At 40.2% G+C, this 15,085-nt stretch overlaps 1 protein-coding gene across 2 annotated transcripts in view; it reads left to right on the plus strand.

Annotated features, from left to right (window-relative positions):
• HDAC8 (histone deacetylase 8) overlaps nt 1-15,085 on the plus strand; it is a 227,381-nt gene that overhangs the window by 76,996 nt on the left and 135,300 nt on the right. The window contains exons 5-7 of one of the 2 annotated variants that reach the window (XM_032270124.1): nt 6,890-7,020; nt 11,028-11,105; nt 11,708-11,816. In XM_032270124.1, the coding sequence (XP_032126015.1) occupies nt 6,890-7,020; nt 11,028-11,105; nt 11,708-11,816 (318 nt within the window). The remainder of the gene's footprint in view (nt 1-6,889; nt 7,021-11,027; nt 11,106-11,707; nt 11,817-15,085) is intronic. The other variant, XM_032270123.1, reaches the window with a different exon arrangement.

Genomic DNA, 15,085 nt, shown 5'->3' on the forward strand with positions numbered 1-15,085 from the left:
TTAATCCATCTGGAGTTAATTTTAGTGTAAGGTGTCAGGAAGGGGTCCAGTTTCTGCTTTTTGCACCTGGCTAGCCAGCTTTGCCAATACCATTTATTAAACAGGGAATCCTTTGCCCATTGCTTGCTTTTGTCTGGTTTGTCAAAGATCAGATGGTTGTAGATACATTGCGTTGCGTCCGAGACCTCTGTTCTGTTCCATTGGTCTATATCTCTGTTTTGGTACCAGTACCATGCTGTTTTGATTACTGTAGCCTTGTAGTATAGTTTGAAGTCCGGTAGTGTGATGCCTCCCGCTTTGTTCTTTTTGCTTAGAATTGACTTGGCTATGTGGGCTCTCTTTTGGTTCCATATGAAGTTTAAGGTGGTTTTTTCCAGTTCTGTGAAGAAGGTCATTGGTAGCTTGATGGGGATAGCATTGAATCTGTAAATTACTTTGGGCAGTATGGCCATTTTCACGATATTGATTCTTCCTAACCATGAACATGGAATGTTTCTCCATCTGTTTGTGTCCTCTCTTATTTCGTTGAGCAGTGGCTTGCAGTTCTCCTTGAAGAGGTCCTTTACGTTCCTTGTTAGTTGTATTCCTAGGTATTTTATTCTCTTTGTGGCAATTGTGAATGGCAGTTCGTTCTTGATTTGGCTCTCTTCAAGTCTGTTATTGGTGTATAGGAATGCATGTGATTTTTGCACATTGGCTTTGTATCCTGAGACTTTGCTGAAGTTGCTTATCAGTTTCAGGAGATTTGGGGCTGAGACTATGGGGTCTTCTAGATATACAATCATGTCGTCTGCAAATAGAGACAATTTGACTTCCTCCTTTCCTATTTGAATGCCCTTTATTTCCTTTTCTTGCCTGATTGCTCTGGCTAGAACTTCTAATACTATATTGAATAGCAGTGGTGAGAGAAGGCATCCTTGCCTGGTGCTACATTTCCAGGGGAATGCTTCCAGTTTTTGCCCATTCAGTATGATATTGGCTGTTGGTTTGTCATGAATAGCTTTTATTATTTTGAGATACGTTCCGTCAATACCTAGCTTATTGAGGGTTTTTAGCATAAAGGGCTGTTGAATTTTGTCAAAGGCCTTCTCTGCATCAATTGAGATAATCATGTGTTTTTTGTCTTTGGTTCTGTTTATGTGGTGAATTACGTTTATAGACTTGCGTATGTTGAACCAGCCTTGCATCACCGGGATGAAGCCTACTTGATCATGGTGGATAAGCTTTTTGATGTGCTGTTGCAATCGGCTTGTCAGTATTTTATTGAAGATTTTTGCATCTATGTTCATCATGGATATTGGCCTGAAGTTTTCTTTTCTTGTTGCGTCTCTGCCGGGTTTTGGAATCAGGGTGATGTTGGTCTCATAAAATGATTTGGGAAGAATTCCCTCTTTTTGGATTGCTTGGAATAGTTTCAGAAGGAATGGTACCAGCTCCTCTTTGTATGTCTGGTAGAATTCGGCTGGGAACCCGTCTGGACCTGGGCTTTTTTTGGGTGGTAAACTCTTAATTGCTGCCAATTATGGGTTATGGGTTATGGGTCTGTTCAGGGTTTCGGCTTCTTCCTGGTTTAGGCTTGGCAGGAGGCAAGTGTCCAGGAATTTATCCATTTCTTCCAGATTTATTAGTTTGTGTGCATAGAGTTGTTTGTAATAATCTCTGATGATGGTTTGAATTTCTGTGGAATCTGTGGTGATATCCCCTTTATTGTTTTTTATTGCATCATTTTGGTTATTTTCTCTTTTCTTTTTTATTAATCTGGCTAGTGGTCTGTCTATTTTGTTGATCTTTTCAAAAAACCAGCTCCTGGATTTATTGATTTTTTGAAGGGTTTTTTGTGTCTCTATCTCCTTCATTTCTGCTCTGATCTTAGCTATTTCTTGTCTTCTGCTAGACTTTGAGGTTTTTTGATCTTGCTCCTCTAGCTCTTTCAGTTTTGACGATAGGGTGTCAATTTTTGATCTCTCCTTGCTTCTCATGTGGGCACTTATTGCTATATATTTTCCTCTAGAGACTGCTTTAAATGTGTCCCAGAGATTCTGGTATATTTTGTCTTCATTCTCGTTGGTTTCGAAGAACATCTTTATTTCTGTCTTCATTTCATTGTTTATCCAGTCAACATTCAAGAGCAAGTTGTTCAGTTTCCATGAAGCTGTGCGGTTCTGGGTTAGTTTTTGAATTCTGAGTTCTAACTTGATTGCACTGTGGTCTGAGAGACTGTTTGTTATGATTTCCGTTCTTTTGCATTTGCTGAGGAGTGATTTACTCCCAATTATGTGGTCAATTTTAGAGTAGGTGTGATGTGGTGCTGAGAAGAATGTATATTCTGTGGATTCGGGGTGGTGAGTTCTGTAAATGTCTATTAGGTTTGCTTGGTCCAGGTCTGAGTTCAAGTCCTGGATATTCTTGTTAATTTTCTGTCTAGTTGATCTGTCTAATATTGAAAATGGGGTGTTAAAGTCTCCCACTATTATTGTGTGGGAGTCTAAGTCTCTTTGTAAGTCATTAAGAACTTGCCTTATGTATCTGGGTGCTCCTGTATTGGGTGCGTATATATTTAGGATCGTTAGCTCTTCTTGTTGCATTGATCCTTTTACCATTATGTAATGTCCCTCTTTGTCTCTTATGATCTTTGTTGCTTTAAAGTCTAATTTATCAGAGATGAGAATTGCAACTCCTGCTTTATTTTCCTCTCCATTTGCTTGGTAAATCTTCCTCCATCCCTTTATTTTGAGCCTTTGTGTATCCTTGCATGTGAGATGGGTTTCCTGGGTACAGCACACTGATGGGTTTTGGCTTTTTATCCAATTTGCCAGTCTGTGTCTTTTGATTGGGGCATTTAGTCCATTTACATTTAGGGTTAATATTGTTATGTGTGAATTTGATACTGCCATTTTGGTGCTAGCTGGTTGTTTTGCCCTTTAGTTGAGCTAGTACTTGTTGTTCCTTTGTAGGTGTAGAGCCTCTTTCAGGAGCTCTTGCAGAGCTGGCCTGGTGGTGACGAAATCTCTGAGTACTTGCATGTTCACAAAGGATTTTATTTTTCCTTCACTTATGAAGCTTAGTTTGGCTGGATAGGAGATTCTGGGTTGAAAGTTCTTTTCTTTAAGGATGTTGAATATTGGCCCCATTCTCTTCTGGCTTGTAGGGTTTCTGCTGAGAGATGTGCTGTGAGTCTGATGGGCTTCCTTTGGTGGGTAACCCGACCTTTCTCTCTGGCTGCCCTTAGTATTTTCTCCTTCATTTCAACCCTGGTGAATCTGACAATTATGTGCCTTGGGGTTGCTCTTCTTGACGAATGTCTTTGTGGTGTTCTCTGTATTTCCTGGACTTGAATGTTTGCCTGCCTTGCTAGGTTGGGGAAGTTTTCCTGTATAATATCCTGAAGAGCATTTTCCAGCTTGGATTCATTATCTTCGTCGCATTCAGGTACGCCTCTCAAACGTAGATTAGGTCTTTTCACATAGTCCCGCATTTCTTGGAGATTTTGTTCATTCCTTTTTACCCTTTTTTCTCCAGTCTTGCCTTCCCGTTTTATTTCATTGAGTTGATCTTCGACCTCTGATATCCTTTCTTCTGCTTGGTCAACTCGGCTGTTGATACTTGTGCATGCTTCACGAAGTTCTCGTGTTGCGTTTTTCAGCTCCATCAATTCACTTATATTCCTTTCTATTTTGTCCATTCTCATTAGCATTTCGTCAAATTGTTTTTCAAGGTTCTTAGTTTCTTTGCATTTGGTTAGAACATGTTCTTTAAGTTCACAGAAGTTTCTTACTACCCACTTTCTGAAGTCTGATTCTGTCATTTAATCACACTCGTCCTCCACCCAACCTTCTTCCCTTTCTGGTGAGGAGTTGTGATCCCTTGTAGGAGGAGAGGTGTTCTGGTTTCGGGTGTTTTCATCCTTTTTGCGCTGGTTACTTCCCATCTTTAAGGATTTATCCACCTGTCGACTTTGTAGTTGCTGGCTTTCAGATTGGGTCTCAAATCTTTCAGATTGACGTTCTGTTTGTTGATGATGAGGTTATTTCTGTTTCTTGGTTTTCCTTCTGACAGTCTGGCCCGTCTGCTGTAGGTCTGCTGAGGTCCGCTCCAGGACCTGCTTGCCTGGGGATCACCTGCAGCGGCTGCAGAACAGTAAAGGTTACTATCAGTTTTCTTCTTCTGCTATCTTTGTCCCAGATGGATACTCGCCAAGTGTCAATCTGATCTCTCCTTTATGATGTGGCTCTTTGGATATACAGGGCTCAGGGAGCTGCTTGAGGAGACGGTCTCTTCTTTATAGGAGCTCAAATGCTGAGCTGTGAGCTCCTTTGTTCATTCAGAGCTGCTGGGCAGGTACGTTTAGGTCTCATGCAGCAGAACTCATAAACTGATTTTTGTTCCCAGGTGATCTCTCCCAGGGAGTTATGGCTTCATTTATGAGTTTCCATTGTGCTGCTGCCTTCTTTTTTTTTTCCTTCAGAGCTGCCCTTCCCAGGAAGGAGGCAGCCTAGTCACTGTCTGCCTGTAGAGGCTTTGCTGAGCTGCTGTGGGCTCCGCCCAGCTGCCGAGTGAACTTCCCTGCAGTCCTGTTTATGTGGGTGTCGTTAGAACTGCCTTGGCAATGGTGGCCCACCTCTGTGTTGGAGGACTCTCTCTGTAATGGCGGGTTGCCTTGGCAACGTAGGGCTGCCTCAGCAATGACGGGTTGCCTTGGCAACGGCGGGCTGCCTCAGCATTGGCTGATTGCCTCCGTAGTGTTGGAGTGCCTCGGTAATGGCGGACGCCCATCCCCCACAGAATTGGATCCTCCCGGGCTTAGCTGTACTTGCTGTGAAACTCTCAATCTAGAGAGTTTCTGATTGCTGTCCTTTTGTGGGGATGGGACCAGCCGAGCCTGATCGCCTGACTCCCTGCCTCAGAGCCTTTTTTTTTTTCTTTTTTTTGTTGGTGTTCCAGTCGCCTGTTGAAGAGGCACCAGGATCTGTGTGTTTTCCCGTGCAGCGACTCGCTGTGCTGGCTTAAACAGCGACACTGAAATTCGTGGCGCTTTTTTTTGCCCTGGAATCTACTGTCCTGGTTCCCTGTTCAGTCCCCTTTTTAAACAGATGAATGGGTGACTTCCTGTGGCTCCCATCGCCAGCCAAAAAAGCACCCGGACCAGTGTATTTTGTACGGAGAACCACTGGGGTGAGGCGCTGACAAAGCAGCCACGCAGCGCAAAGCAGCCACTCTGGGTGACACAGCTGCGCTGGCCGAAACAGCCACACTGGCGACCTGTGGGGCTTCTCCACCTGGGAATCTCCTAGTCTGTGGTCAATAAAAATGCAGCGTCCACTCACCCTCTGCGCTTTCACTGGGAGCTGCAATCCTGAGCTGTTCCTAAACGGCCATCTTGGATCTGTTTTGGTTTTTTATGCTTATGCTTTATATCACCAATTTAATTGTAAGATCTGTGAGGAAAGAAAGTATGTCTTGTATTGATTTGTATTCTTCCTCCCCATCTTCCTCCTCTTTTTGCCTAGCACTTAGGGTTCTATCTCAACTATCTAAAGTTATTGATGTTCAGCAGGATGACAGATTGTCTCTTTTTTATGTGCTAAGGCAGTAAACTTATAAAATATAAGCTTTTCATAATTGGAAAATAGCATTCACATCCAAGAACTTTCAAAATCACATATTTAATTTTTATGACAATTCGTAGATTGAGAAATATATTTCTTTAATTGGTTTCTACTTGGTTGCATATCTAGGGCTAAGCTATTCTTTGGCTAGATGATTGCCGAGTTCACCATCATGAAGTAAAGTCAATGTCCGAAGATATTTTTACCAGCTTCTTGCTTGCCAGTGTACCTGTCTTATGACTCAGCCTGTGAACCAGGGCACTATTTAGAATATGAAATGTTATTATGGAAGAGATTTCATGAAGTTTATAGATTGTGTAGGCACTACAAAGAACTTTACAGTCTCATAGTGGCAAAGATGCCATTTTAACTATTGCTTATGCCTAGGCAATCTCAAGGAGAATTCAGAAAAAAAAAAAAAATGGGCTGGGTATTTGAAGTCTCTGTGGAAGAAAAATAAATGAAGCATTTAGGATGAGGCCTTAAAAATAACTTATAATACACTCTTGATGATAAAGAATGTTCGTTTACATCTAATCAGCAAGGCTTGATGGAAGCGTAGTAAAAGAGTGGGTTAACTTTGACAAGGGGTTAAAGTGACACAGTATCACTGATAGCACATAAGTTAAAGCACACCAGTCAAGTCAATGAAGACAATTTTAGTGAAGAAAACAAAACAATTTTAGAAAAGACCGCTTCACTCTTCATTGTAATAATTGCATTTACAGACAGGCAACCACATTATCTGGCCCAGGAGATTATGCATTTGTATGTTCTACACTCAGCTTTTATAAGCAACAATGCCAAGACTAACTTTTTAAAAATTTTAAGTTATGTCATAGTATCAGTACAGAGAATCCAGTCTCTAACATCTTCTACATCTGGCTGAGCAAGATTGTCCTTAAGGCCCCTTCTAGATTCTAGCTTTCTTAAAATCCTGTAAGTGATTACCAGTGTTCCTCATGATGACGCCAGGGCACTACAAATTTTTGAAGTGATTCCTAAATCCAGGGAAAGGTGATTCTCTCTTGTTCAGTATAGTTATAATATTCTTATGCTTTGAAAATCTGGGATCCTGAATGGAAAATATTACCAGTTTACCTGAATATTTACTTTATTGAAACACTTCATTCCCTGATCATTCTGGATCATTTACTTATAATCTTTGTAGGTGGATTTTTGTTTTTCTTAAAAGAAGGGGGAGCTTTTGGGGCCTAGATCTCAAGGGTTAGATCGTTGGCTGTTAAGACTCCCTTGGATTGCTTTTTGACTGTTGGCTGTAGCAACTTGTTTTCTTACAGAGATGAAGCATCTGGTTTTTGTTATCTCAATGATGCTGTCCTGGGAATATTACGATTGCGACGGAAATTTGAGCGTATTCTCTACGTGGATTTGGATCTGCACCATGGAGATGGTAAGCTCTTTGGTTTCAAATATGCTTTGCTGCTAGGACAGCAGGTTTTTATCTGCTATCTGCTTCTAGGCAACTGATAAAAGGAAAAATGTCTGCTGTAATTGAAATTTTCCTAATTGAAAATTTAAAGTAGGTCATGTAGTGATTCCTCTAACTGATGCAGTTGCTGCTTTGCTGCCTAAACCAGACTCCTGTAGTTTTCTCTCCTCTCTCCTCCTGTAGCAAACCTACAGAACTAATAGAGAATGTTAAGAAGTGTAACTCTTACCTAGTGTTTACTCCAGTGCTCAGTAATCTCCCTCAGGCCATTTCCATTGGTTCTAAGGGAATCTATAGTTAGAGATGACAGTCTTGTCTCTTTTATTGATGCTATTCTCAAGATTGAGTGGGTATATGGGCTAACATTCTGAATTTTTCACCAATAGGCTGCCAGCTCGTGTCGTAATCAGAATCTGTGTCATTTTCTTTGGATTGCTAAAATATCTAGTGCCACACAAACAGGACATATTCCCTAACGTTTAATAGCAGAATCTCATAACAGTTTGCCTTTACCTATTAATTATCTCTTAGAAGACTCCACTGACAGGACTTATCCGACCCTTCTATGTATTTTCCATCTAGAATGTAGAGCTCCAGTAACAGTTGCCACATTCTGTTTTTTTAAGAAATACTGTCTGGGACACATAGTATTTGCATTTATTTAAGAATACTTATCTCGTAAATTCTTAAAAATACTCCTCCCCCACATCAGTGATTGCTATTTCCCCATTTCCAGGGATTTTTTTTTTTTTTTTTTTGAGACAAAATAACATAATCACGGCACAGGGAGGAAAAGAATATTACATGTCAGAAGTTAGGGTCAGCTCTGCTGCCAAAACAGAGAAAGAAGGATGAAATTGTGGAGGCAACCTTTGCAGGGAGTTTCATCTGCATGGATGCTACCATGTGACAATGACAGAAAATTAAAGGTAACAGAGAGAAGTTAAAACACCAATATACTACTTTGAGAACCATTTTCACTGAATATCTGAATACTGAACCAGTGCAAAACATAGCCTTGCTCAGAAGACTTCAGAGACTCCTTATTGCTTATAACAAGGGGTAGTGTTTAACCTATGTCTTATTTTTGTATGGCCAGTTAGCTAAGAATGGTCAAGGATAGGTTTTCCAGCCAAGTGCAGTAGCTCACACCTGTGATCTCAATATTTTGGAAGGCTGAAGTGGGAGGACTGTTTGAAGCCATGAGTTTGAGACCAGCCTGGGCAACAAAGCGAAACCCCCATCTCAAAAAAAAAAATAGCTGGGTATGGTGTTGTGTGCTTATAGTCCTAGCTTCTCAGGAAGCTAAGGCAGAAGGATCACTTGAGCCCAGGAAGTCGAGGCTGAAGTGAATTATGATCGTGCCACTGCACTCCAGCTTGGGCAACAGAGCAAAGCACTGTCTCTTAAAAAAATTTAGAAAATGGTTTTTCCATTTTTAAAGGGTTGTAAAAAAGAAAAGATTTTTAAAAATGTGTCTGTGTGTGTATATATATGTGTGTGCGTGTGCAATAGAGACCTTGAGTAATTTGTAAAGCCAAAAATGTTTACTATTTAGCCAGTTAGTTTGTTGACACCTGGCCTAGAGCAATGGTTCTCAGACTTGAAAGTGTATCAGGATGACCTGGGGAAGTTTGTTTTAAAATGCACACTGCTGGGCCATATTCACCAGATATTCAGATTTAGTAGGTCTGACATGGAACCAAAGAAATTACGTTTTAACACCTCAGTTGTTCTGCAGGCCACACTTTGAAAAACAGTGGTCTTCAAGGTAAAGTTCACCCTCTTTACCCAGTCTTCCCAGGCCTACCTTGAATAGGCCTCACTTCATCTTTCCACCCTTATCTCTCATTACTTGCTGTCCAGGCTACACTACTCAAAGAGCATGTCTAACTCTTCATGACTGTTCCTAGACATGTCTCACTCTTTCTACCTCCCTGGCTCTGCCTCCTTTTTTCCTAATTTAGTTTTGTTTCACCTGTCCCAAGTTCTACCCATCTGTTCAAGTTCCAACAGTAGCAGACTTCCCCTGACCACTCCAACTCAAGTGTTCTCTCCCTCCTCTCAAGTCCTGTATTGTTCATATCACCAACTTGATATTTCATTACATATTGCCTTATATTTTTAATTAATTTTTTAAATGTGTCTGTGTCTTCTCTTCCCATAGAAACTAAATTCCTTCAGAGCAGAGATCAAGTTGTTTACTACTTCTTGTTTTATACAATGCATTGAACCAACAGTACTATGCATAAGTAGTGGCACATTAAAATATTTGATGAATGAATGATTACAAAATTCAAACTATTAGTATCAGAGTTTAACAATAGAATCAACTCTGTAGAACCATATAAGAACGAACCGAGACTGTCACCTGAAACTGTTCTTTCCATTTGCAATGTTATTTCTACACCCTTTAGAGTTTCCTGTTTTAGCCAACTTTTATGGTGTGTTTCATTTCAGTTTATTTCCCCTCTTCAGCACCTCCCTTCCAGTGACCCCTGCCCCACCCCCAAACTCTTATGCATTTGGTTTATTTTAAATCTCCTATGGTTACATAACTAGCATCCTGTGGTGGCTTCACTAGCCACCCCTACCCCATCCTTGCCTTCTTTCATCTACCTAACCACTCTCCTCTTTCCCACCAAGTCCATAGCTTTCTCCTATCTGTCTACATGTCCTTTTTAAGTATGATTTTATAACTATGCCTAGTGGTATTTCCCATGAGAAGAAATACAAATGGCCATTAAACTTATGAAAAGGTGCTCAACACTCTAATACTCAAAGAAAGACAAATTAGAGCAAGACCATTCTTTCTGCCTAAAATTAAAGAAAGTAACAATAGTTTGGGAACTCTCATACATGATTGGTCAAAGTATAAATTGGTACAACATTTCTGGATGGATCAATAATCAGGATTTTCATGAATTATCCTTGTTTAAGACTTCATTTCTAAGTTGAAATACTATTTTCATTTATTTTGTTTGTTTTATTTTGTTTACTTCATGCTTTTTGCCTAGAGCCTTTAACTGGTTTTAACTGACTCCCTAGGGCAAAACATAAGGCTTGGGAAATTCAAACATACCTGCAATATACAAATAGAGTTAATTTTTTTTTTAAGTTACTGTTGGCCTGTAATGAAGACTGAAAACATTAAGTAAATACAGAGACAATTTCTTTGTTTGAAGTAAGAAAGAGGACAGTACCTGAATTTGCTAATAGTCCTCCTGTTTAACAGATTGATGATCTGAATATAGTGTGACTATATGTGACTCTGAGAGGAAACGGGTAGAGGTGGGCAGTGTGTTTACCTGTTTAAGTAGAGGCTTGTGAGGATTACTTGAAATCCCAACTCTTCTCTCCCAGGCCTCTAACTGTTTACTAACTCAGTTAAAATGGAGAACAGACCCCTTTCTTGAAAAGTTTTTCCCCCATCTTTCTTCAGGCTTTAAAACACTGTTATAAGGCTGCTATTAGAAGACAAGGTCATAGCTGTTTTTAGCCAAAAAGGGTTATCACATTGTACATCTTTAGAAAAAAAATCCCAAGACTTTAACTATAACCACTTAAACGAAACAGAACGTAGAACTTGTAAGATGGTGCCAGTTTCGCTATTCAATTATGTTGATAATGCGTCAATTCTAGGCTCTCGCCTTTCCGTACCTTTTAGAACAGGTTGTCAAAGAAAGCCCAGATATCCCATTGCTTGGAAAGGGGAATTCTAGTTATAGTTTCCCATGGATTTGAAAAGTAACCCCCAAACTTCACTTGGGGCCAAAGTTCTACCTCATCTTGTAATTACAAGAATAGGGACCAGAGGTTCGTATTACTTTTATTCCTCAGCTTGTTGGTTTTATTATTTATGCCTTCTCATCTTCCCTCCTTCTCACAGCTACATTCTAGATTTTCAGAAGTTGAAAATAGGAATGCCATATGTGAAATGATTCTTTTGATGTTTCTTTATCTGGTAGGTGTAGAAGACGCCTTCAGTTTCACCTCCAAAGTCATGACTGTGTCCTTGCACAAATTCTCCCCTGGATTTTTCCCAGGCAAGTGATCATAAACTCAATATTACATTTGATGACTAAATACTGAAATTCTTCTATACATTTCTTATACTTGGATAGTTTCATGCTGTTAATACCTTATTGCTTAATAATACCTATTCTATGCAAAATTTTAACACAATTCACCTCAGGTGACAATAACACAAAAAATGGCAATAAAGTTGTTTCTTTTTCCAGGTGATTTTTATGGACTGTCAATAGATCACTTATGCTTACTATACTACTAGATACCCCGTGCACCTCCAAACATCCTGAATAATTACAGTGATAAATTGATATTATGTCAACCTAAAAAGCATGAAGCCAAGCAAAGGAATTAGTCTCTTACATTTTCATTTGATCCAGTAAGATGAAAACTAAGGTTTTTCAGTTTCCTTATGGTTTGCCTGCTTCTGCAAGATTGTTTACAATAGTTACTTCTTTATATTATTTTTCTTAATTTCTTTCCCTAGAAACTATCACTAATTTGGGATTGTTCTCCTAACTGACCTTTTCAGTCTTCTGAATTCCTAACAGGAAATCCTTTAAGTTTTCTGGGTTCTCATGTTCTTAATAACTGATCATAGTGCTCTTCTCTTTTATAGGAACAGGTGATGTGTCTGATGTTGGCCTGGGGAAGGGACGGTACTACAGCGTAAATGTGCCCATTCAGGATGGCATACAAGATGAAAAATATTACCAGATCTGTGAAAGGTATGACAGTAACACTGAGTCAATAATAAGTGGATTGTAGTTCTGTAGGATGAAATGGCCCCCATCTCACAATGTAAACAAGAACAATGTAAAAAAGAAAACAACTATATACCTATAAAGCTTTTGTATACTGGTCAGTATGCTTATTTGATCAGTAGCTATCTCCTGTATGAGAGAGCCAAGCAGTTGGACCAGAGCCATGCTCCAGGTTGGATCTTACCCACTTCTCAATATGATTAAGGCCTTCCCAAGAGCAGAGCTTTTAGGCTATCCTGAAGATTCCCTTGTTTGCTACTTTCTTAGCTAAAGAAACCTGTATGTATATTATTTCATTAACCTAGCAGAGTTCATTTCAATTGTCAGAGTTCATTATAGGGACCTGTGCTTTCTTCTAATTGACTATTATTATTTTTCATGCATTCTTATGTTCTGTCCCCTGTGTTAAAATTGAAGTCAGATACCTGTTCTTTCTACACTATGGCTAAGGATTAAATTACAGACAATCATAGGCGGACAGATTGGTGCCAATGTGTGGGCCACTGGAGTTGAAAAGCCCTATGGAATGGGGATACGGGGTTGTGCTAAACTCATATTCATAAAAATTGAGATTGTTCAGGCACAATTGGTGGCAGAGAAAGCAAATCTGACTAGAAGTCAGCCAGTCAACATTACTGAAGGTAAGTAATGGGGATGGAGGTACTCTTGATCTCTCCCCAGCTCAGCTCATATTTCTCCCAACCTCTGGTGAAGGTTCTTCCCAAAGGAGCCTGCCTGCACTGGCCATCATAACTGGCAGTTGTATAAACAAAGTGGTACTATTAAAAACTAAAAACTTTATGCTTCAAAAGTGCCTCTTAGCTCAAGAGATTTGGTGAGCCAAGTCATCATTCAGTCATTCAGCAGCATTAGCCTCTTCATAATTTTAATCATGTCTCCTGGCTACCTCTTTGTATTATCAAACTGAAAAAAACTTTTTTTTTTTGGAGCCTGCCACTGATGGTTTAATTGCCTTTCTTTGTTCCCCTTAAGCTCTCTGCTGTCCTTGAGATGTACAGATCAGAGCTGCTTATGTAACTTTACCAATAAAGATATCCTGCAGTTCTATGTAAAAGGAGAATTATTTTGTTTTTCTTTTAATCCCCTTCTTAGCAGTGCCCGATTTTGTTGCCTTTTTTTTTTTTTTTTTTTTTTTTTGCCGTAACAGGAAACTAAGTTGTTCTCTTCAGTGCACTATCCATAGTGTTTCCTGGAGCCCTTTGCTGGGTCTTAATTGAAAGGTCAGCACTCATCATCCTGCAAGCATAGTTTGCAATATCTAGTGCTCCCTAAATGGATCACCTTACATATGCTCCTATTGAAGCTTATCTGCTAATCATAAAACCTCCTGAGATCTTCCTTTATCTCCCATCAACTTGGTATTTCACTGCCTGGGAAAGCTGAGTATTATCTGCAGACTTGAGGATTTCCCGGTGCCTACCCCCAAGGAAGTCTACTATTTATCCTTCTTCAGTCAGAAAAAATATCTGTTTCTACCCTATATTTTCTTTTTTTTCTGTAGACCGGTTTCTATTACATGATAAAAAAAATATTTAAAGTTATTTTAAATCCCATGGTAATTCATGTTTTAAAATAGCTTTGGTATCAAACTTAATCAGAAGCATTTTTAAAGTAAGTTTAGCTCCAAGGAAAAGACCTGTAGAAGACTACACATGATTTCCCTTTACAAAAACCATGATGCCACCCACAACTCAATAGATTGATGGCTTTTGTGTACAGGAGGCTACGATTTATTAAAGATTCTTCCAGCTTGCCTACTAAAGAACCAGACACTTGTCAATTTATAGTTTCCAGGGCCCCTTTACCTGTGGAGCCACCTTGGCAATGCAAGCCACACAGTGATCATTGAGAATAACAGGTTCCAGGTTTTCATTAGAGCTATAATAATGTTTTTCCTTTGTTTTCCTTCAGAAGTCAAGTCTGGTCAGGGCATTATATGAAGGCACCTCTGATTCTAAGGGTGCCAAGAAAGCTTCCTGGTCCAAACATCTCTCCCATCTGTTGGATTAATACCTGAAATTCCTTTAATAGGAAACATACTTTTATTCTACAATTAGAAATAGTCCTTAAAATGAAATTTTGGCACAATCTCTCATCCTTGCCCCTGCTCTACAATAGAAGTATAGTTTCACAGCATCTTTTTTTGGGGGGTGTGTTGACAGTGTCTTCCCCTGTTGCCCAGGCTGGAGTGCAATGGCATGATCATGCTCACCACAGCCTTGAACTCCTGGGTTCAAGTGATCCTCTTGCCCCAGCCCCCCAAGTAGCTGAGACCAACAGGCATGCAATACCACATCTGGCTAATTTAAAAAAAAAAATTTAGTAGAGATGAGGTATAACTTCACAATACCATTTTTGACAGTGAATTGTAGTTCTGTAGGATGAAATGGCCCCCATCTCACAATGTAAACAATAACAGTGTACATCTCACAATGTAAATGAGAACGTGGTCAGAGCATGAGCTCACTGAGGAGCAGGAATTGCATAGTGGAGCAGTAGAGGGAAAGAGGTACCAAAAACCACAATGATTTTTGCCAAAAGTTTTGCACAGAGCCAGCCCTGGTAACTAGATCACTCAGTTCCAGGTATTATGCTTTTGAATACTTCTGGTAGGTGGCTTGGAAACAGTCTCTTACACATTTGCCACTATTACCTCTGACCCTTCTGCCTGCCTCAAAAGATATATTACACAGAGAACGGGTCCAAGATGGCCAAATAGGAACAGCTCTGGAGTACAGTTCCCAGAGAGAATGCAGAGGGTGAGTGATCACTGCATTTCCAAATGAGTTTTTACTGCCCACAGACTAGGAGATTCCCAGACAGAAGAGCACCACGAGTCTCCAGCATGGCTGTTTCAGCCAGTGCAGCGGGACTCCTCACAAAAACTCACACAAATCTGGATGGCCGTTTCAACTGGTGTCTGGAATGCCTGGGAGACAGAGTCACCCATTCCCCTGAAAAAAAGAGGGCTGAAATAGGGAGCCAGGTGATTTGGCTTGGCAGGTCCCACCCCTACAAAGACCAGCAATCTGAAACGCTCTGGATTGAGAGTTTCACAGCAAGCACAGCTGGACACAGGACAGACCAGCTCTGTCAGGAGAAGGGTGTCTGCCATTGCCGAGGCAGTCTGCCATTACGGAGGCAATCTGCCATTACCAAGGCAGTCTGCCATTACAGAGACAATTCGCCATTACTGATGCAGACCGCCATTA

The sequence above is a fragment of the Sapajus apella genome, unplaced genomic scaffold (genome assembly GCF_009761245.1).
Source record: "Sapajus apella isolate SASKATOON/1434 unplaced genomic scaffold, GSC_monkey_1.0 scaffold204, whole genome shotgun sequence".
In the NCBI taxonomy this organism is placed as follows: Eukaryota; Metazoa; Chordata; class Mammalia; order Primates; family Cebidae; genus Sapajus; species Sapajus apella.